At 46.4% G+C, this 24,188-nt stretch overlaps 1 protein-coding gene across 12 annotated transcripts; it reads left to right on the top strand.

The window, feature by feature from the left end:
- Nucleotides 1–1,310: 1,310 nt before the first annotated feature.
- LOC123152071 (DNA polymerase zeta processivity subunit) lies at nucleotides 1,311–6,476 on the top strand. Of its 12 annotated transcripts, none has more exons than XM_044571678.1 (6): nucleotides 1,318–1,546; nucleotides 4,659–4,794; nucleotides 4,900–4,980; nucleotides 5,080–5,192; nucleotides 5,607–5,796; nucleotides 5,922–6,476. In XM_044571678.1, the coding sequence occupies exons 2-6, from the start codon at nucleotides 4,767–4,769 to the stop codon at nucleotides 6,143–6,145; spliced, it is 636 nt and encodes a 211-aa protein (XP_044427613.1). In that variant the 5' UTR covers nucleotides 1,318–1,546; nucleotides 4,659–4,766; the 3' UTR covers nucleotides 6,146–6,476. The 12 variants fall into 12 exon arrangements, 7 of the variants coding, with proteins under 7 accessions (XP_044427613.1, XP_044427614.1, XP_044427615.1 ...); XM_044571679.1 differs by having other exon boundaries at nucleotides 1,321–1,546; nucleotides 4,656–4,794; XM_044571680.1 differs by having other exon boundaries at nucleotides 1,324–1,518; nucleotides 4,656–4,794.
- Nucleotides 6,477–24,188: the final 17,712 nt, after the last annotated feature.

Raw genomic sequence — 24,188 nt, 5'->3', positions numbered from 1 at the left:
GCTAGGTGGCCCAGCGCAACCGGATATAGGCTGGCTTGCCGGCAAGTTCTCCGGAGCCGGAGCCGGTGCCACCGCCACCACCAGGCCGTCCAAGCTGGCTATGCCGTCGCCCGTCAGATCCGTCAGGGGATAGCGACAACGCGTCCGACAGGCGGAGAAAGAAGCCATGTCTACGGAGGTTGATGTCGCGGAGTAGGAATTTGACCGGGGCACCGAGGACGACGACTCCAACTCCGTGCCGGTCACGCGCCGCCGCCCCCACGCCAGCGAAGACGACACATCCGCGACGACCGCCAATGAGAAAAAGTAGATCACGGAAGGCCACCGCCGCTTGGGTCTCAGGAAGGCCACCGTCACCGCCTCGCTGGGTTATACAACTGGTGACTTGCCCGCTTCGCAGGGGCGTAGCCACTGCACTCGTCTTCCCCCACACAAAAGCCAATCGATGACCCGGGCTCCGCAGAGGCGAAGGTTATTCTTTCCCTCCCGTTCAAGCATTTAGCTCTAGGGCTCAAGACGGTCAAATGAGCTTGCTGTCGGACATAGGAAAGACATGTCGTGGGAAACGGGATCCACCGCGGCCGATGATAGACTAGGTTAGAATAGCATAGCCTTGTCCGCTGTAGTTTAATTGAAATATATCCGAAATGTAAATGATTTCATCCAGTTTATATGAAAATCATCCGGTTTGCACGATTATGTTCGGTTTGTTGAATTTTGCCTTGAAATATACTCTCTCGGAAATACTTGCCACGGAAATGAATGTATCTAGACGTATTTTAGTTATAGATACATTCATTTTCATTCATTTCTGCTGACAAGTAATTTCGGACAGAGGGAGTATGTGATTACGATTGAATGGTCGGCTCCCATGTCAATGTCCGCAAAATCACAGACTCATCCCATCGGCCCGACGGATGCAGTGTCCAGTTTAGAGTCCAACGTTCTCGTACCCTCTCATGCCTTCTTTGGTTTAGAGGAATTTTATAGAAATACCATAGGATAGGATTTTTATAGAATTTTTTTCCTTTAGAGCCCATAGAATTATATTTCTATGGAGGAACTCTTTCTACTCCACATTTTGTAGGAAAATAAATATTAGCCTAGATCAAATAGAATTTTTTTTATGGTGTGAATCAAAGGACATCTCTGAGTTCTCATTCCCTGTTTTATTTCCCCCGATCCAAACAATAAAAAAAAGATGATATTTTTTTATTGACGAAATTAAGAAGAAACAGCCTTTGCTTTCTGGACGTTGGATCCTTCTCGGATGGTCCAGATCTGTAGCTACAATACCCTGTTCGTTTCTTCCTCCCTCAGCTCCACCCCTTTTGCCTGGGCCGCATAAGCCTCCATCGTTCCCCGCCCTCCGCCGCCTCCAGTCAGCAGTCTCCCTCCTCCGACCAAGGCGCTCTCGCCGGCAGCTATCACCAGGCGAAGGGGCTCTCTTCTCCTCATTCCATCTACCAACTGGCGCGGCGCGAGGAACTAACCGTCAAGGCGTATTTTCTATTGGTGGTAAATAAGGAAGCCCTAGCTTTCCCAGGTTGTTGTTCGTCCGGTTTCTGGATCAGCTCCTTTCATTCAATAGATTCGTTCAAATGTTCAATATCATCGATCATTAGCTCCTCTAGTTTGAAGTTTGTTAGTTCAATGTAGAAAGCCTTTTGGTAATTTTTGTTTCAATTTAATTTTAGTAATTTTTGTTCGTTTGAGACGAGCTTGACCTTTGATATGCCTGTGTAAGTAAACCTGGGGTTAATTTTGTGTGTGGGTGGGTGGGGGGGGGGGTGTTTTTTCGCCCTTTTTTGGCCCAGGGCGTCAGCTAATCCTGGCTACGCAGTTGCTAGTAGCAGTTGCTTCCATAAAGGAAAGAAATCGAATCCCCACACGAAACCCCATGACCGTAGCGATCCTTAGCAAATTGTGCAATTTCTTGTGAAGCTAACTTGGAGCGGTGGTCCTGATAGATAACCTGCAAACATGGTTAAAGCATGATCTAATACTACCTGGGAAAGCAGTAGACGGCATGATCTGTTGTGCATCCCTCGTTATTCTTAGGCTATGTCCGCTTGATGTCTGTGATATCTCATGTTGAGCAATGGCGTGTCTGCTAGCATTTATTTTCGTTCCAGTTGGTTAGAGTTCAGGAGTTGAATAGGTGCTGATACTCTTGTCGGTGTGTTGTTTCCATTCTCTGTGTGCAAAAATACAATCTTGGTTTTGTTATTGCTGATGGAAATGGAGAATTTCCCCTGTTCGAATAGAAAACAATGTCTTATTCCAGGTTCCTTTAATGTAGGTTGCAGTATTGGGTGACAGCTTCCTGTATCATCCGGTTGCTTCCCCGCGTGACAGCTACACTCCATTCTGCTCCGCTATCGGTCAGCTCCATTGAGAATCTAGATGTGCTTGTCTTCGCGAATGTTCGATGGGAAGACACGCTCCTTCTCCATTACTAGAAAGGCTTTCCCTGAAAGTAAATACGTCCTCCCTGTCCCAATCTCCCGCCTAGCCCACCGTCATCTCCCCCTTCTCCTATCCTATGCAACCGTCTCGGGTCTTTTGCTCAAGGTACCCTTGCTCCACTCTGTCCTTCGCTCACTCTCCACAGGTCCTGTCCCATCTCTCTCCCTCTCATTCCTCTCCCTACTCCACCGGTCTGGCTACATGCCCATCGATAACTACTCCCTTAGCGCTGCTCTTTCTACCGCCGCCCGCATGCCCTCCGTTGTTGTTGGTGCCCAGCTCCATACCCTTTCTGTGAAACTCGGCTTAAGTTCTGATACCTTTGTCCTTAATACTCTTATCAATATGTACTCGTCTTGTAGTTATCCATCTACTGCAAGATCAGTTCTTGATTCTGCTCCCAAAGGAGCCTCTGATACAGTTTCTTGGAATACAATCATTGCTGGATACGTACATGCTGGGCTGCCTAATAAGGCTTTGCAGGCTTTTAGCCAAATGGCCAAGGCGCAAGTTATGCTGGATGAGGTCACCTTGCTGAATGCTCTAGTTGCTTGTGCAAGGACATGCATGATGAAGGTCGGAAAGCTCTGTCATGCACTACTTGTGACAAATGGTTTTGAGATTAACTGTTATATGGGTTCCTCTTTGATTAGTATGTATGCAAAGTGTGGGCTTGTTGAAGATGCTCGCAGGGTTTTTGATGGATTGCCTGAGAGGAATGCGGTTTGCTGGACCTCAATGATTTCTGGATATACACAGTTAGGTCAGTCTAAAGAGGCTGTTAAGCTATTCAGAGAGATGCAAATTGCTGGAGTGAAAGTTGATGATGCAACAATTGCTACTGTTGTATCTTCATGCGGCCAGATGGGAGCACTGGACTTGGGACGGTATGTCCATGCTTACTGTGACATTCATGGTTTAGGGAAGGATATTTCTGTGAAAAATTCATTGATTGACATGTACTCAAAGTGTGGGGATATAAATAAGGCCTATGATATATTTTGTGGAATGGTCAAGCGGGATGATTTTTCCTGGACAGTGATGATAATGGGCTTTGCTGCAAATGGCCTCTCTGGTGAGGCATTAGATTTGTTTGCGCAGATGGAAGAAGAGGGTGAAGTCATGCCGAATGAGATAACTTTCTTGGGTGTCCTAACTTCTTGCAGCCATGGAGGATTAGTTGAACAAGGATACCATCACTTCCATCGCATGTCCAGTATTTACGGTATTGCCCCAAGGATCGAACACTATGGATGCATGGTTGATCTCCTGGGCCGTGCTAAGTTATTGGCAGAGGCAGAACAGTTCATTAAAGAGATGCCTATCGCTCCTGATGTTGTAATGTGGCGGTCGTTGTTGTTTGCCTGCAGAGCCTGTGGAGAGGTGGGACTTGCAGAGTATGTAGCAGAAAGGATCCAAGTATTGGAGCCAAACAGGTGTGGAGGGGACGTTTTACTTTCTACTGTCTATGCAACCACATCAAGGTGGGTTGATGCAAACAAAGTGAGGACAGGAATATACAGTAGCAGAAAGACCAAGCAGCCTGGTTGCTCTTTCATTGAAGTGGATGGATGCGTGCATGAGTTCTTTGCAGGGGACGAGTCACATTTTGAAACTGAAGCTATATACAACACTCTTTTGGGAATTAATGAACTGTTAGTAGCAGAGTCCTTCCTGATGTGAAAGCTAATACTCCCTCCGTTCGGAATTACTTGTCTCGGATATGGATGTATCTAGAACTAAAATATGTCTAGATACATCCATTTCTGCGACAAGTAATTCCGAATGGAGGGAGTACATTTCTATGGTAACCATACCTCAGTACCTATGATTCTATAATCTTCATTTTGTGAAATGATGAAACCCGAAGTATATCTACGTATTTGCATTTCTCTATGAGGCGGGAAGTTTATTTTCCAGACATTTATGTCATGAGCCACTTAATGTGCAACTGAGTGCACACTGTTATCCTGATTTTATTGGTCTATCTGAGATGTTTCCTTCTGGTATTGCAATCTGTGCTAGGTAATACCCACAGTTGTTGCTATGATGTTACTATGTCAGAAAATTAGCTGTCCAGTGCATCACTTATTTGTTCTTCTCTCATGTTCTTGTCTGACAGTTATATTTTTACCCCGAACTTACTAACCCAGCTTTGGTTTCTCTGGCTTAAACTAATCTGGCAGCAGGGTATCATGTGCCCGCTCACCTGTATCACTGTGTTGGTCATGGGAATGTAAAACCAGCAGCCTGAAAGTTCCAAACTCCAGAATTTAGTTATTTACTTGAACTGGGCCATGGATCGGAAGAATCAAACTCCACAGGGTAAAGTGCTGATGATGAGTCCGTGCTTTTTGCCCCAGAAGCTGACTTTTATGTTTGAATAGTTGCACATTGTCATTTCACTAAAACTCGGGTTGGCTTTAAAAGGTCAAATTGCACAAGTGATTGTTGAATTTCTCGAGGTAGCTGTCAGCTCCATTGTCTTCCTCAAAGGTTTCTATCCCACTCGTAAGGATTCCTCTCCCTTTTGTATTTAAGTCACATTAATAACTTTGTTATTTGTCATGTTCTTTGGTTGGATATGGATTAAGCACAATGCATCTGTAGGTGCATTTGAGAGGAGAAGGTACATGAATCTAGTTGTCCAGAAAGCTGTGCACCCCCAGCTTGCTGACTACATCCACTCTGTGACTACTGGCCTTCTACCTTTCATACAAAAGGTGTGTTTTGTTCCCCTGATTGTTCCTCCTCTTGCAATGAAATGCACTCTATGAGTAATTATATTATCAAGAGAACTCATTAAATGGACAGGTAACTTGATAGGTTAAGTAATGTAACATACATTATACTGCTTGAGCTTTAAAGTTTTGGTACACATCTGTTCCACCTTTTGTTTTGACCATATGATTGTTGTAAACTTGGCTCTTGTGTCTTATAGCATTATTGCAAACTATGGGGGTGTTTGGTTGGGCTTTTACTTGCTTTTTTGGCTTATATCAATTTTGCACTTGCTTCAAGCTTCAGCAACAGTGTTGAGATCTTAGGATCCCTTGGTGTTGAAACATTGTTGATTGTGTAACGATTTCAGGCTGGTTGTGTCTTTTTAACTAACCATAAGTTTTCTTACAACCCAGGGACTGGTTGAGAGGGTCGTAGTAATCTTCCACGACAAAGATCATGTACCACTCGAGAAGTTTGTGTTCAAGCTTGCAGTCAACCAATCCTATGGCTCCGAGTTAGAGGAGTCCAGCCTGGAATTTGCTCTGCGGGCGTTCTTGATCAAACTGACCGTCGCTGGACCTCTCACAAAGCCCCTTCCGTCAGGTAGCCGACACCATCTCTTTCTTGGACGATTTCAGAATCTCGAGATTTTCTGTAAAGGCCAACAGCCAGCGGTGACTACTATCACCGGGAGAGCTTATGAGGCGCCACACTTTGCCTTGTGACAGATAGCAGCTGGGAGATCACCGCCTACTTCCGATCCCTCCCTGCAGACGGTGCGAAGGACAAGGAGGAGGACGAGGCTCGGCTGTGGATCCCCACGGACACCAAGGCATGGATGCAGCCGCCGCAGATAACCCCCATCAAGTCAATGGGGTGTGATCCTTTGAAGATGCAGCTCTACCTAGAACAACCTGGACCATCAGCAGAGGCAGAAGATCCTGCTTCGTAGCGATGAACCATTGGCCTGATGGCCTCCCTCCCTGGTTCATGTATGCTCGCAAGCCGAGCAGAACATAGTCTGATATTTGTGGGTAGTCTGGCCCTGTTGCGAACAAGGTCGCTATTTTTATTATTTTGTGGCTGTTGTCTATTGTGAGTATGGACAAGGGACACGTTGAGGTGTTCTTGAGTAGACCCCGGGGTAAGGAAGACATAGAGCAGAGGGTGGTTATGTAATGTGAAACGATGAAGAAGAGACTAGAAGGGCATCTCCAATGCAAGACGCTAACCCTAAGATAAGACTCTTAGGAAAATAAAATTATCCTCTTAAAATAGAAAAATGATTAGAGTGCCTGCTGTTTCAACGCTAGCCTGGCGCTGCACTTAATTCCCTCCTTTTGCGTTAATTACATAACTAATCCCTGATCTTGCATCTTAAAAAAAGGCAAGTGGCAACCAATATGTGGTTGGATAGTCAGGGCATCTCTAACGGCAACCTACAAAAATCCACTCGCATCTGTCCACGGACAGGGGACTAGTTCATGGACACGAATACGGCAACTTGACATCCAATGCTAGCCGCATATATTTTCAACAACTCAAACCAATTAGACGAAATTCGTGTAAACTGGATGATTTTCATTCAAGTTTGGATATAATTTACATAAAAAGGTCGATATTTCAACGGTTTAACTAAAAAACCAAAAAGAAAAAACTAAACCCTATACCGGACGATCACCTCATACGCGTGGCCGCCCTGCCCTGCCGCACCGCCATCTCCGTCGTCGTGGTCCCTTCAGTCCCTCCAGCGACGAAATGGCGCCGGAGGGCCGTAGTTGCCTGCTGCTCGCGGACGAGCCGCTTCGCCTCGTGCTGCGCCATACGAAGGGCCGCTGCGGCCACTGACAACGTGGCCTGCGGAGCCGTGGCGGCGGCCTAGCCGTGACCGGCGTTCGCAGAGCAATCGCTGAGCGATCACTCCTCGCCGATCTTGGCGAGCTCGTCGTCAAGGCGACGATGGCGCCTGGCAGCCGTCTCCGTGGTGGTGACGGAGCGCTCGAGCGCCCACACGGCGATAAGGTCGGGGTCATTCTGGACCCACTCTGGCATCACGTCCGTCTTGGCGAACTCGGAGCGGCGACCGACATTGCGCCGGTCATACCTCGCCTGCCGCTGCGCCGCACACTTGGCCTCGGATAGCATGGCTCGAGAGCCGGAGGCACAGTTGTAACCGCCGCCGCCGAGATAGTGGAGGATGTGGCCACACACCTTGGCAATCGCGGGCAACAGCTCCTCCTTCACGCAGCGTTGGCGTCGTGGTGGCGAAGAGGGCCCGTCGATCCGCGCTTAGCGGCTCCTTCACGTGGCGGAGGCGCTAGGGGGACGCTGGCTCTTGCTTCACGCGGCCGCCGATGTGGAGGCCGCGGTTGCGTGGCGAGGACGCCGGCTCGTCCTTCACCTGTCGACGCGGGGATGCCGGCTCCTGCTTAACGCAGACCTGTGGATGGGAGGGTGGCTCCTCCTTCACGCGCACCGGTGACGGTGGCGCCGGACCCATCTGACGGACGAATTCTTCGTCCATCAGATCCGCCTCCAAGAGTAGACGGGGCCGCCACTGTAGCTCGTCCTCCTCGTCGCTGGAGGAGAGGACTATCTCCTCCTTGTCGGGGGAGCCCGCCGCCATGGATGCAGATGGTCCAGATAGCGAGGGCAGTGACACCACGATCTGCCTGACGACAAACTTCCACCGATTGGCACGGAGAACCAGGACTTCGCCATCGCTGCTAGGCTCGGAGAGAAGGAAGGGCTCAAAGAGGGGGAGGAGGATGGTGCTGTGCTCTGGAGGGTGCGGATCTGGACGATGCCAGAGTGCGGCTTAAATAGCCACGACCAGGGCAGACGGAGGGGCGGTCAACCCGCTTCAATGCGGCACAATGGCCGGAGTTGGTTTCTCGGGATGCGACATCCGCATTGAAGCGGCGGCGACGCCCGAGAGGTCGCTTCCGTATGCGCCGCAATTCTGTCTGGTCAAATCGCGACATCAATGACGGCCGCTACATGCTCTGGGGTGGCATGAATGCGACGCGGCAAGTGGCGCCAGGCGTGGGATGGAAAGCGCGGGACAGGCGGATGGGGTTTTTGGTGGGCCAGGGCAGTCAGAAGTGGGCTTGGGTGCGATCCAGACTCCCGCAAACTTCTCCCATTTTTGTCTCTAGTTTGCGGGAGAAATCGTGTCAGGACCGCCCCGTGGACCGATACAGGTCGACGTTGGATGGCTTCCATGGTTCGGACAGTGTGGTCCAGACGGTTGCGGGAGATTTACGGGTCTGCCTAGGAGATGCCATTAGGAGGACTGTGGTATTCTCTGCCCACAAGAGTTCAAGTTCCAGAGTGGTATTCCCTGCCCATCAGAGTTCAAGTTTCAGACTTGACATTGGTGCTTCGATTTTTCTGGATTTATTTCAGACCTTTCGGCGATATGCGTTTAGTGGAAGGAGACGTTCCCGTCGACTACGAAGGCGTCTGTGGCGATTTCGTCAATCTCGAGATGATGTTCCGACTGAGTATCTCGAGGTGCTCATAGGGGTAAGGTGTGCGTGTGTGCGTTTATAGGGGTGCATGTATGCTCATGTATGTGAGCGACTCTGATTGTACTTTGTTCAAAAAGAAAGGCCTAAGCATGGGATTCCCTATTTTGCGCTGATGCCAGGCCCGACACCAGGATTTGGTGGCTCAACTTCCCATCGACCAAGATATCGATCCTATACCCCTAGCTAGCGCCCTGGATTGGGCATCTCTAGCGCGGCGGATCATCAAAACGCCCATAGATGTTTAGACTGTTGGAAATTATGTTTGTGGGAAATTGCACAACACCCGTAACAGGTGTGGCTATCTCATATATATAAAGGGGTACACGAACTGTATAATACAGTATACATGACATATATAGAAGCTAGGTATAAATATAGTCTAACACCCTCCCTCAATCTTAACTATGTCCTGAGATACAGAGCAAGTTAAGATTGCGCATACAACCTACAAACTGAGGCTGTGGTAGAGGCTTCGTGAAGATGTCAGCAAGTTGATCTTTGGAAGAGACGAACTTGATATGAAGAAGCTTCTGTGCAACACGTTCCCTCACAAAGTGATTGTCAACTTCGACGTGCTTGGTACGAGTATGAAAAACTGGATTATATGAAAGATACGTCGCACCAATGTTATCACACCAAAGAACTGGTGGCTGCTCTTGAGAGACTCCCAACTCTCTCAACAGAGACTGTACCCAACTGAGCTCAAACGTGGCATTGGCAACCGCCTTGTACTCTGCTTCAGTGCTACTCCGAGATACTGTGGCCTGCTTGCGCGCACTCCAGGTGATCAAGTTGCGACCAAAGAAGACAACATAGCCCCCCGTTGATCGCCGGTCATCCAGAATCCCATCCCAATCTGCATCAGAGAACGCCGAGAGAGCACTCGAGGAGGTAGACCGAAGATGCAATCCATAGTAGATAGTATGAGAGAGATAACGCGGGATACGCTTCACAGCTGACCAGTGTGAAGTTCAAGGAGCATGAAGATACTAGCACACATGGTTTACCGCATAGGAGATGTCCGGTCGTGTGATAGTCAAGTACTACAAGCCACCAACAATACTGTGGTACTCTGTAGCATCATATGAAGGAAGCAAGGCACCATCCAAGGCTGATAACCAATCAGTCGCAGACATAGGGGTGGTAGCATGCTTGCACTGCAATATACCAGCACGTCATAGCAAGTCCAAGGAATATTTATGCTGAGTGAGAGTTAGGCCAGCAGGGGATTGTGAAACCTCCAAACCAAGGAAGTAATGGAGAGCACCCAGATCCTTGACAGCAAAATGACCACCCAGAGCAGACAACAGACAACCAGCGGCAGTCACCAAGGAGCTGATAAGAACAATGTCATCAGCATAAACCGGTAGGTACGTAGTAATCTCAGGACGATGGAACATGAACAGAGACGTGTCAGCAGTGGATGGAGCAAATCCAAGACGGCGAAGAACCGAACCAAGTCGGGCATGCCATGCATGAGGAGCCTGCTTAAGTCCATAAAGCGCCTTAGCAAGACGACACAAATGATGTGGACGAGCAAGATCAACAAAACCTTGGGGTTGCCGCATGTAAACCTCTTCCTCCAAGACCCCATGGAGAAAAGCATTCTGAACATCAAGCTGATGCAGAGACCACCCTTTGGCAACAACTAAGGACAGAAGCGGACGGATGGTGGTAGGTTTCACAACTGGACTAAAGGTATCCTCATAATCAAGACCATACCATTGTTTAAACCCTTTGACCACCAACCGTGCCTTGTATTGCTCAATAGAACCATCAGCATGCTTCTTTACCTTAAACACCCACTTGGAGTCAATGATGTTGACACCAGACACATGAGGAACCAGGCGCCAAGTATCTTTCCTCTGTAGTGCCTGAAACTCCTACTCCATGGCACTACGCCAATGAGGAATCCAAAGAGTCGCCTGAAAATGTTGAGGCTTAGCAGTGGGGTCAACATCTGCCTGTGCCATACACACCACAATCCATGCAACCGTGCTGTTAGTGCACTCCTTCGGCCAAACAATACCACTCTGACTGCGCGTACAAGGACGCGGAACATCAGTAGGCGGCGGAGGTGACCGCAGAGACGGAGTCGATGAAGATGATGATGACGATGCAGACAGCTCTCCAGACACAGAACCAGTCACACCAGGCAACTGGCCAGGCAAGGAAGGAGTGGACACCCGTTCGGCTATTGCGAGCGGGGGCGCCGGCTCAGGCGGTGCGTCGGGAAGCCCTATAGTGCCAGGGTCGGCCAGCCCCGTCGGCAGGCTAAATGACGGAGGGACGTTGCAAGCGGGCTTGGCGGACATCCGAGGGGACGCGGGCAGCTGCTCATCTAGAAGCTCGAGGTGTGCTCCACGACCAATACCTGCACCATGGTTAGGTAGTAATAAGGGGGTATATGCAACATCAACAAATTGATCAGGCAAAGGTAAAGCAGATTTCTCAGGTGTAGTGGGAGTGGTGGAGGTGACCGAAAGTGCGGAAAAAGGAAAAACATTCTCATCAAACACCACATCACGTGAGATGTAGACGCGGTTAGAGGGAACATGAAGACACTTGTGCCCTTTATGAAGAGAACTATAACCAAGAAACACACACTGTTTAGACCGAAACTCCAACTTGCGTTGGTTATATGGACGAAGATGAGGCCAACACGCGCACCCAAAGACCTTGAGAAATGTATAATCAGGAACTTCATTTAGCAAGAGCTCAAGTGGTGTTTTCATCTGACAGAGTCATGTAGGGAGTTTGTTAATGAGAAATCATGCGGTGGAAAACGCATCACTCCAAAACCAGAAAGGGACAGAGGCATGGGAAAGCAAAGCAAGATCAGTTTCAACTATATGACGATGCTTACGCTCAGCTATACCATTTTGCTGATGTGTATGAGGACAAGACACACGATGTCTAATTCCAGTCTTATTAAAGAATGCATTGAGGTTGTGATACTCACTCCCAATCGGATTGCACATGAATGATTTTATGACTGAGCAAACGCTCAACATGTGCTTGGAATTGCAAGAAGACATTAAACACATCATACTTGCGTTTAAGAAGATAAAGGCAAGTGAACCGACTGTAAGCATCAATGAAACTAGCATAGTAATTATGACCACTAACAGAGTTTTGGGCATGGCCCCATACATCCAAAAACACAAGTTCAAGTGGTTTATTGACTACATGACTCGACTTAGAAAAAGGAAGCTGATGTCTCTTGCCTTGCTGACAGGCATCACAAACTGCATCAACATGTTTATTTGACACTACTAGAAGCTCATGACGATGAAGTACATGGCGAATGATGGGAGTGGCAGGGTGACCAAGGTCTTTGGGTGCCAATGTGATGGAGACACACGAACACCGCTGAAAGCACTAGGAGCTGGTGGCACATCAAGTGCATAGAGACCATTATTGCGCAGTCGACCTATGAGGAGTATGTCCCTCGTGTCCGGTCCTTAACAAAAAATGAAAAGGATGAAATTCAGCAAGAACATTATTATCATGAGTAAGTTTAGGAACGGAAAGCAATCTACGTGAAGCAGAGGGAGCACGAAGGACATTAAGAAAACATAATTGTGTGGATCGACATGTAAGAAGTGATGCCTGACCAATATGTGAGATGTGCATACCTTCCCCATTAGCGGCGTGAACCTGATCGTGTCCACAATACAACTCCTATATAGAGAGCTTGCCCATCTCACTTGTCAGGTGATTGGTAGCTCCCGTATCCATGTACCAAGATGCATCAACTGGATAGGAAGGAGTATGCCCCTGCTCATGACTCGCCAGGGCAGCCTGCTTCTCATTGCACTTGCCATTATTCTCGATCCCCAAGAAATCCTACTTGAAGCAACGATGAAAACGGGACGCAAGGTGACCATCAAGCCCACACTGAAGGAAATATGCCCTAGAGGCAATAATAAAGTTGTTATTTTATATTATATTTCCTTATTCATGATAAAGGTTTATTATTCATGCTAGAATTGTATTGACCAGAAACTTAAATACATGTGTGAATACATAAATAAATACCGTGTCCCTAGTAAACCTCCACTAGACTAGCTCGTTGATCAAAGATGGTTAAGGTTTCCTAAGCATAGACATGTGTTGTCATTTGATTACGGGATCACATCATTAGGAGAATTATGTGATGGACAGGACCCATCCGTTAGCTTAGCATAATGATCGTTCAGTTTATTGCTATTTCTTTCTTCATGTCAAATACTTATTCCTTTGACCATGAGATTATGCAACTCCAGGATACCGGAGGAATACCTTGTGTGCTATCAAACATCACAACGTAACTGGGTGATCATAAAGATGCTCTACATGTATCTCCGAAGGTGTTTGTTGAGTTGTCATAGATCGAGATTAGGATTTGTCACTCTGAGTATCGGAGAGGTATCTCTGGGCCCTCTCGGTAATACACATCATAAGCTTGCAAGCAAATGACTAAGGAGTTAGTCACAAGGTGATGTATTACGGAACAAGTAAAGAGACCTGCCGGTAATGAGATTGAACTAGGTATGAATATACCGACGATCGAATCTCGGGCAAGTATAACATGGACAAAGGGAATTATGTATGTTGTCATAATGGTTCGACCGATAAAGATCTCCGTAGAATATGTAGGAGCCAATATGGGCATCAAGGTTCCGCTATTGGTAATTGACCGGAGAGGTGTCTTGGTCATGTCTACATAGTTCTCGAACCCGTAGGGTCCGCACTCTTAACGTTAGTTGACCATATAGTGTTATATGAGTTATATGTTTTGGTGACCGAACGTTGTTCGGAGTCCCGGATGAGATCACGGACATGACGAGGAGTCTCGAAATGGCCGAGAGGTCAAGATTGATATATATAGGACAATGGTATTTGGACACCAAAAGTGTTTCAGGACGTACCGGGAAGGAATCGGGTCACCAGAAGGGTTTCCGGGCACCCCTCGTCAAGTTATGGGCCTTATGGGACAAAGGAGGGGACAGACCAGCCCACAAGGGGCTAGTGTGCCCCTCCCTTGTTTGGCCAGCCCTAGGGAAGGAAAAGGGGGAGGGCTAGACCCTCATGCCTTTCTCTCTCATGGGAGAACGGAAAGGGGGGGGGGGCACCCTCCCGTGTCTTTCCCCGCACTCCAAATATAAGGAAAGGGGGCGCGGCTTGGGAGGGACCCCAAATAGGATTCCTACTACTTGGGCGCCTCCTTTGGCTGCTCCTCCCTCCCTCCCACCTATATATATGTGGGAGGGGGGCGCCTAGCACACAACAGACAATTGCCTAGCCGTGTGCGGCGCCCCCTCCACCGTTTACAACCCCGGTCATATTTTTGTAGTTCTTAGGCGAAGTCCTGCGGAGATCACTTCACCATCACCGTCACCACACGTCGTTCTGCCGGAACTCATCTACTACCTCACCATCTTGCTGGATCAAGAAGGCGGAGGATGTCACCGAGCTGAACGTGTGCAGAACGCGGAGGTGTCGTATGTTCGGTACTTGATCGGTTGGAGCACGAAGAAGTTCGACTACATCAACTGCGTTGTTAAACGCTTCCGCTTATGGTCTACGAGGGTATGTAGACATACTCTCCCCCTCATTGCTATGCATCTCCATGGATAGATCATTGCGTGTGCGTAGATTTTTTTGTTTTCCATGCAACATTTCCCAACAGTGGCATCCGATCCAGGTCTATGTGTAGATGATATGCACGAGTAGAACACAAAGAGTTGTGGGCGGTGATAGTCATACTGCTTACCACCAACGTCTTATTTTGATTCGGCGGTATTGTGGGATGAAGCGGCCCGGACCAACCTTACATGTCCACGCACATGAGACCGGTTCCACTGACTGACATGCAACTAGTTTTGCATAAAAGGTAGCTGGCGGGTGTCTGTTTCTCCTACTTTTGTTGAATCTAATTTGACTACGGCCGGTCTTTGAATAAGGTTAAAACATCAAACTTGATGAATCACCGTTGTGGTTTTTTGCGTAGTTAAGAACGCTTCTTGCTAGAAGCCCGTAGCAGCCACGTAAAACTTCCAAAAACAAAGTAGAGGACGTCTAACTTGTTTTTGCAGGGCATGTTGTGATGTGATATGGTCAATAAATGATGTGATATATGTTGATGTATGAGATGATCATGTTTTCTAATATCGACAACCAGCAGGAGCCTTAGGGTTGTCTCTTTATTGTATGAACTGCAAGCGCCATGTAATTGCTTTACTTTATCACTATGCGTTAGCAATAGTTGTAGAAGCAATAGTTGGCGTGACGACCTCGATGCAAAGACACTACGATGGAGATCAAGGCATCAAGCTGGTGACAATGGAGATCATGACGATGCTTTGGAGATGGAGATCAAAGGCACAAGATGATGATGGCCATATCATGTCACATATTTTGATGCATGTGATGTTTATCCTTTATGCATCTTATTTTGCTTAGAACGGCGGTAGCATTATAATATGATCCCTTCACTTAATTTCAACATAAAAGTGTTCTTCCTGAGTATGCATTGTTGCTACAGTTTGTCGTTTCGAGACACCATGTGTTGATCGGGTGTGATAGACTCTATGTTCACATACAACGGGTGTAAGATAGTACATGCTGAATACTTGGGTTAAACTTGACGAGCCTTCCATGTACAGGCATGCTCTCGGAACACTAGAGACCGAAAGGTCGAACATGAGTCATATAGTAGATATGATCAGCATAGAGATGTTCACCATTGATGAGTACCCCATCTCACGTGATGATCAGACATGGGTTAGTCGATTTGGATCATGTATCACTTAGATATCTTGAGGGATGTTTATTTAAGTGTGAGTTCTTTAGTAATTTGATTAATTGAACTTAATTTATCATGAACTTAGTCTTAATAGTTTTGCATATAAATGTTGTAGATCAATAGCTCGTGATATAGCTCCCTTATTTTGATATGTTCCTAGAGAAAGCTAAGTTGAAAGATGATAGTAGCAATAATGTGGACTGGTTCTATGATCTAAGGATTATCCTCATTGCTGCACAAAAGAATTATGTCCTTGATGCACCGCTAGGTGACAAACCTATTGCAGGAACAGATGCAGACGTTATGAGCGTTTGGCAAGCTCGATATGATGGCTACTTAATAGTTTAGTGCACCATGCTTCATGGCTTAGAACCGGGACTTCAAAAATGTTTTGAATGCCACGGAGCATATGAGATGTTCCAAGAGCTGAAATTGGTATTTTAGACTCATGCCCGTGTTGAGAGGTATGAGATCTCTGACAAGTACTTTGCCTACAAGATGGCGGAGAATAGCTCAGCAAGTGAGCATGTGCTCAGAATGTCTGGGTACTACAATCGCTTGAATCAAGTGGGAGTTAATATTTTAGATAAGATAGTGATTGACAGAGTTCTCTATTCACTATCACCAAGCTACTAGAACTTCATGATGAACTATAATATGCAAGGGATGACGAAAATGATTCTCGAGCTCTTCGCGATGCTAAAATTGGTGAAGGTAGAAATCAAGAAAGAGCATCAAGTGTTGATGGTTAATAGTACCACTAGTTTCAAGAAAAGGGGCAAGGGGAAAGAAAGGGAACTTAAAGAAGAATGGCAAACAAGTTGCCACTCCCATGAAGAAGCCCAAAGCTAGACCCAAGCCTGAAACTAAGTGCTTCTACTGCAAATGAAATGGTCACTGGAAACGAAACTGCCCCAAATACTTGGCGGATAAGAAGGATGGCAAAGTGAACAAAGGTATATTTGATATACATGTTATTGATGTGTACCTGATAACCCACAAGTATAGGGGATCGTTTGTAGCCGTCTTCGATAAATAAGAGTGTTGAACCCAACGAGGAGCTAAAGGTAGAACAAATATTCCCTCAAGTTCCATAGACCACCGATACAACTCTACGCACACTTGACGTTCGCTTTACCTAAAACAAGTATGAAAATATTTTGCAAGAATAAAACTACAAGTACTTTGCGAGAATAAAACTACAGATAAATTGCAAGGTAATAAAAGTGGATAGCTTTTGTCAACAAGAAAGTCATTTGTCCCTAGGCAATCGATAATAAGTACCGGTAATCATTCTTGTAATTCTATATGAGGGAGAGGCATGCGCTAACATACTTTCTCTACTTAGATCATATGCACTTATGATTGGAACTCTAGCAAGCATCCGCAACTACTAAAGATCATTAAGGTCATGAATCCCAACCATAGCATTAAGTATCAAGTCCTCTTTATCCCATACGCAACAACCCACCTACTCGGGTTTAAGCTTCTGTCACTCTCGCAACCCATCATAAGCAAATCATGAACGTATTGCAACACCCTACAACAGGGACCCCTCACATTTGCGTGAGACGCAGGGCACCGTAGGACAGCACCCTAAATAAAATATACAATCATACCAACCAAGATCATGATTAACCCACAGGTCAAAATGGATCTACTCAAACATCATAGGATAACCATAGATCATTGGGAAATAATATATGGAGTTGAGCACCATGTTTAAGTAGATATTACATCAAGGAGAAGAGGTGTTACACCACTGCATAGAGGGAGAGAAAGTTGGTGTTGACGGTAGTAAGATTGTTGATGTAGATCGACATCCCGATCCTTGCCCCGGCGGTGTTCCGACACCACCGGGAGAGAGGGGAATAGAGCCCCCCTCCTTCTTCTTCTTCCTTGGCCTCCCCCTAGATGGGAGGAGAGTCCCCCCTCCGGTCCATGGCCTCCATGGCGGCGGAGGGGCGGGAGCCCCTTCGAGATTGGATCTCCCTCTCTGTTCTCTTCTGTTTTGCGTTCCCCGGATATGGCCCTTCACGGTTTCTTAAATTCCTGGAGATCCGTAACTCCGATTGCGCTGAAATTTTTACACGATTTTTTTTCATAAATTATCTTTCTTGCGCCAGAAGAAGGGCCCAACTGCCTTACAGGGTGGGAACAAGACACCTGGGCGCTCCAGGGGGTGCCTGGCACACCCTGGTGGATTGTGGAGGCCGTGGGCCTCCGTTAGCGTTGATTCCAAGTCCCAAAAATCACATATATTCCAAAATAATTCTTCGTAAAATTTTATCGCATTTGGACTTCGTTTGATGGATTTTCTGCGAAAAAAACATGCAACAAACAGGAACTGGCACTGGGCACTGGATCAATATGTTAGTCCAAATAAATCATATAAAATGTTGCCAAAAGTTTATAAAAGTTGTATAATATTGGCATGCAACAATCAAAAAATTTAGATACGACAGAGACGTATTAGCATCCCCAAGCTTAATTCCTGCTCGTTGATAACCCACAAGTATAGGGGATCGCAACAGTTTTCGAGGGTAGAGTATTCAACCCAAATTTATAGATTCGACACAAGGGGAGCCCAAGAATATTTGAAGGTATTAGCAGCTGAGTTGTCAATTCAACCACACCTAGATATTAATTATCTGTAGCAACATAATCAGTAGCAAAGTAATATGATAGTTTTGATTGTAGTGACAACAGCAGTAGTAACGGTAACAGTGATACACTACTGCAGGATGCTGCTAACGTGACACTACGATTAGAGACCCTTCGACGAAACTGTGTGCGATGCAATAATCGCAAATGGTGGTGTAAAAAACCGTCAAAAATGTGCAAAACATTTGCGATGACGAATGCATCAAACACAGTTTTGATTTTAGTTGCGTGTGTGATGCAGGGCATACAGTTCAGTTCAGTTAAATGTTTACGATGAGGAGGAACAAAAGAAACGAGTTTCCAGATGAAGGCGTGTGTGATGTACAACATACGGTTCACTCGGATGAACTATTTGTGATTAGGCAACACAAAAGAAATGGTCAACCAGATCAAGGTTTGTGCGATATACGACATACGGTTTACTTGGATGAACTGTTTTCTTTGAGCCAAGAGAACAAAAACGGTTCAATTTAATAGGATGTGTGTGATACGCGGCAAACAAGTCTGTAATCAGAAATGTGTGCGAAGACCGATAATAATACAGATGATTGCTGCTAATAAGCCATGTGTGTTCTGGGCAAATGCTTGGTGGAGTTACACTACGTGCATCTAACGAATCTTAATTACTACGTGCATCTAACGGATCTTAATTACTACGTGCATCTAACGGATCTTAATTACTTTGATTTCATGGACTACATGCATCTAACGGGTCTTAATTACTTTGATTTCATGGACTGAGAGAACAAAACCATAGGATTTGTATTCCAGAAAACACATGATATGTTTGCCGCACAAATGGGTATATAGATGACTAACCGGTATTCCATCGGAGTCACAGTCGTTGCCGGAGTTGCGGTTGACCTTCGGCTCCGGCTGGGGGGGGGGGCACGACGGCGCCCACGAAGTCAAGGTCGTGCTGCTACCCGCACGAGACCTCGTCGGCGGTGACGGAAACCTCTGTGCCCAGCTTCACGCATTGCGCGGGTGCTTCACCAGCCCCGGCGTCGCCACTCCCTTTGATGGTGCGCTTCGGCGACATCGTCATACACTCCAGAGTCTAGACGTTGGTGACCACTATGGACCGGGGGTGCGGCCTCCTATTATGGCCGGCGGCTCAGGCATGCAATTAATACGGACCAGTGGGAGCAAGGCAAGCTGCGGTCAAAAGCTGTCTCGCCTCCCAGTGAGCCTGCGCGGCGGACTTCTGCCATTCCTACCATCATTTCACACAGGTACTCGCATGCCTCCCCGTCAATACACACAGATGCACGCATGCCTCCCGGTATGCCTGCGCGGCGGACTGCTCGCATTCGTCCCGTCAACTCACGCCTGCTCGCACGACACACGGGGCGTGTGGCAGCACGTATAATTTTTGGTTTATTTTATGCCGCTTTACTGCTTAACTGAAGCATGGCACGATTAAACAGCTCATACCGTATTCAATCTAAACAGTTTGCATTGAAGAGATGCACAAATCATGCGTTGAACAGCTTGCACGCTTCCTGGTGAGCCTCTCGGTGAGCCTGCGCACTGAACTTCGCTCACACGCCTCACGTTCAGTCAAGCAGCTGTCCGCACGGCACCTCCTATAGCCATTAAAACCAAGGCACGTGGTGTCATGTGAATGGTTAACAGAATGCACACGGTTTGAATTATACAAACGTTTGAGATATTAAAGTGGCAGCTATTTTTTCAAAATGCATTTGTTGGCTGTTATTCGAGTGCGCCTTCTCTCAAAATGGACACGAAAAATACCACAGCATGTCGGGTGCCATTCCATGATAGCATGCCAAGTTTCATGAATTTCAGACGAGTTTTGGATTTACTAGAATTTAAAAACAAAGTATCTCAACGTTTTGCCGGCAATCAACAATGCCCTGGTGTTTGAAATTCATTCCCATTTCTTGCATGGGACCTATACATGCACCCAAGGACACAGATTTAATTTTTCAACCAATTTATATGCACTGGAGTATGTGCATGTATTTCAAATTTGAATTATGCACATAAAATGCCTAGAAAACCCAATTAATGTATAAAAATGTCCAAACGAACCCCGGAAAATTCCAAAACTTGACACAACACTCCTGTTGTTCTATGTTGACACTAGAAAATTTTGGAAAGCAATAAGAGGCAACTGATATCGTTTCGTCCCCAAAGGTGGCATGTTCCCTACCGAAACTATCAGGCTTTTTGTGAGAAGCTCTGGTTTGTGAGAAGCTTATATCCAAACCTGCCCTAAATGGGACAAAAAAATTTACCACGGCATGTCAGGTGCCGCTCCATGATACCATGCCGAGTTTCATGAATTTCAGACGAGTTTCGGATTTACTAGAATTTAAAAACTAGGTATCTCAACATTTTGCCGGCAATCAACAGTGCCCTGGTGTTTGAAATTCATTCCCATTTCTTGCATGGGACCTAAGGACACAAATTTGTTTTCTCAACCATTTTATATGCACTGGATCATGTGCATGTATTTCAAATTTGAATTATGCACATAAAATGTCTAGAAAACCCAGTTAATGTATAAAAATGTCCAAACAAACCCCGAAAAATTCCAAAACTTAACACAACACTCCTGCTGTTCTATGTTGACACTAGAAATTTTTTGAAAGCAATAAGAGGCAACGGATATCGTTTCGTCCCCAAAGGTGGCACCTTCCCTACCAAACCATCACACTTGTTGTGAGAAGCTCTGGTTTGTGAGAAGCTTATACCCAAACGTGCCCCAAATGGGACAAAAAAATTACCACGACATGTTGATGCCGCTCCATGATACCATGCCAACTTTCATGAATTTCAGACGAGTTTTGGATTTACTAGAATTTAAAAACAAAGTATCTCAAAGTTTTGCCGGCAATCAACAGTGCCCTGGTGTTTGAAATTCATTCCCATTTCTTGCATGGGACCTAAGCATGCACCCAAGGACACAAATTTGATTTTTCAACCATTTTATATGCACTCGAGCATGTGCATGTATTTCAAATTTGAATTATACACATAAAATGCCTAAAATACCTAGTTAATATATAAAAATGTCCAAACGAACAATTCCAAAACTTAACACAACACTTCTATTGTTCTATGTTGACACTAGAAATTTTTTTGAAAGTAATAAGAGGCAACAGATATCGTTTTGTCCCCAAAGGTGGCACGTTCCCTACCGAAACCATTAGGCTTGTTGTGAGAAGCTCTGGTTTGTGAGAAGCTTATACACAAACCTGCCCCAAATGGGACAAAATTTTACCGCTGCATGTTGATGCTGCTCCATGATACCATGCCATGTTTCATGAATTTCAGACGAGATTTGGATTTACTAGAATTTAAAAACCAGGTATCTCAATGATTTGCCGGCAATCAACAGTGCCCTGGTGTTTGAAATTCATTCCCATTTCTTGCATGGGACCTAAGCATGCACCCAAGGACACATATTTGATTTTTCAACCAATTTATATGCACTGGAGCATGTGCATGTATTTTAAATTTGAATTATGCACATAAAATGCCTAGAAAACCTAGTTAATGTATAAAACGAACCCCAAAACTTAACACAACACTCCTGTTGTTCTATGTTGACACTAGAATGTTTTTGAAAGCAATAAGAGGCAACGAATATCGTTTCGTCCCCAAAGGTGGCACGTTCCCTACCGAAACCATCAGGCTTGTGAGAAGCTCTAGTTTGTGAGAAGCTTATACCCAAACCTGCCGCAAATGGAATAAAAAATTTACCATAACATGTTGATGCCGCTCCATGATACCATGCCAAGTTTCATGAATTTCAGACGAGTTTTGGATTTACTAGAATTTAAAAACCAGGTATCTCAACACTTTTCCAGCAATCAACAGTGCCCTGGTGTTTGAAATTCATTCCCATTTCTTGCATGGGACCTAAGCATGCACCCAAGGATATAGATTTGATTTTTCAACCAATTTATATGCACCAGAGCATGTGCATGTAGTTTAATTTTGAATTGTGCACCTGAAATGGCTAGAAAACTAGTTTAATGTATAAAATGTCCAAATGAACCCTGAATAATTCCAATTCTTTTACGACACACATATAGTTGCATGTTCACTGCAGATAAAAGGTATAACAATTCAGATACCGTCCATTGCCACTGTGACCGCATTATGTAATTCAAATCAAGATGAAAAATCAAGTAGATCCCACACAGTTTATTATCACCAACCGTGTGAGATGCAGTACAAAATATCCTGGAGCACCGTCGGTGTATACGCCTATGGCTTACGTGAGAAGGTGCGTCGGCTACAGTCCACAACCGGCGTGTCAAGCACACTAGATCGCTCCCCAAATACTCCCGCCTCTGCATCCCTCGCAATCTCGAAAATATTACTGCCTTGTAATCTCGAAAATATCTACCGCCGGTAAGGTTTTAATGTTTGATAGCACATGATTAGTATGTGCGGACCGTGTGCGATGTCTATTACTCCCGCTCTGCTTCAGTCCCTTGATTCAAATTTTCAGTAGCCCTAGCATTTTACTCCCGCCTCTGCATCCCTCGCAATATCAAAAATATATGCTTGCCCTTGATCCAAATTTTCAATAGCCCTGCCTTGTCTCCTAGTAAAATTTTTAGTTGCCACAGTATTTCCTCAAACACCACCTTGCCCCCCCCTCCACACACACCACACACTCCCCAAAACCTCCGCTCACACAGACACACACCACCCTCGAAACCATTGGTAGGTCACCGCCATCGCCGGCGCCTCCATCATCAACCTCTGCCTGTGTGTCGGGGAGCTCGAGGAGCCAATGGCCAAAAAGAGGTTTATCGCGGCCTTTTCGCCTGATGCCGGCGAGGTGGCCGCCGAGGTGTCCCCGTCATCCTCCGTGGGCTCGATCCACCGTTGTCGGTCCCCCAATCCGCCCGCCGCCATGCCCGTATGCCGGTTCGAGGACTTCCCCATCCTCCCTCGGACCCGGCAGCCGACGAGGTCCTACCTCGGGGTCCTGCAGCAGCGGTGGGGGACGTGGGTCACCGAATTATAGACAGGGAGACCCACACCCGCCGGTGGCTCGGTAGCTTCCACATGGCCGAGCTCGTGGCCATGGAGTACGACCGCTGGCAGGTCCGCTACAACGGCGCGGTGGCTAGGCTCAATTTCCCCTTCGTTACACATCCGGTCGACCTCGTTCCACCGAAGCTAGGGGTGGTGAGCTCGGCTATGGCACGGGAGGACTGCGAGGTGTGGGAGCGCCTCGAGGCCGAGGCCGCCGACGAGGCCTACATGCAAGAGCTCCGTCGGCAGCACCCGGAGCTTGATACATCCATTTTGCATCATGTTTTCCTACTGTTATTTATGATGTTTTTATCCATAATAATGCTTTTTGGAGTAATTGTAATGTCTTTTCTCTCATAATATGCAAGGTATACACAAAGAGGGAGAATTCCGACAGCTGGAAATCTGGACCTGGAAAAGCTACGGCATGCTACATATTCTGCACAACTCCAAAAAATCTGAAACATCATGAAGAATTTTTATGGAATATATGAAGAATATTGGAGCAAATAAGTACCAGAGGGAGCCCACAAGGTGGGCACAACCCACCTGGGCGCGCCAGGGAGCCCAGGCTCGCCCTGGTGGGTTGTGCTCACCCAGGCCCACCTCCGTTGCACATCTTCTGGTATATAAGTCATTTTGACCTAGAAAAATAAAGAGAGGACTTTCGAGACGGAGCGCCGCCGTCTCGAGGCAGAACTTGGGCAGGAGCACTTTTGCCCTCCGGCGGAGCGATTCCGCGGGGAACTTCCATCTCGGAGGGGGAAACCATCGTCATCATCATCACCAACAACTCTCCCATCTTGGGGAGGGCAATCTCCATCAACATCTTCAACAGCACCATCTCATCTCAAATCCTATTTCATCTCTTGTCTTCAATCTTGTTACCAGAACTATAGATTGGTGCTTGTGGGGGACTAGTAGTGTTGATTACATCTTGTAGTTGATTACTATATGGTTTATTTGGTGGAAGATTATAT

The sequence above is a fragment of the Triticum aestivum genome, chromosome 7A (assembly GCF_018294505.1).
Source record: "Triticum aestivum cultivar Chinese Spring chromosome 7A, IWGSC CS RefSeq v2.1, whole genome shotgun sequence".
NCBI lineage: Eukaryota > Viridiplantae > Streptophyta > Magnoliopsida > Poales > Poaceae > Triticum > Triticum aestivum.
This window is presented reverse-complemented; position numbering and strand designations above follow the sequence as displayed.

Coding starts and splice junctions, on each gene's coding strand:
- LOC123152071 (XM_044571678.1), top strand. CDS start 4,767: ATGGATCGGAAGAATCAAACTCCACAGG. Junction 4,795..4,899: donor GAAGAATCAAACTCCACAGG/GTAAAGTGCTGA, acceptor TGGCTTTAAAAG/GTCAAATTGCACAAGTGATT. Junction 5,193..5,606: donor TTCTACCTTTCATACAAAAG/GTGTGTTTTGTT, acceptor CTTACAACCCAG/GGACTGGTTGAGAGGGTCGT.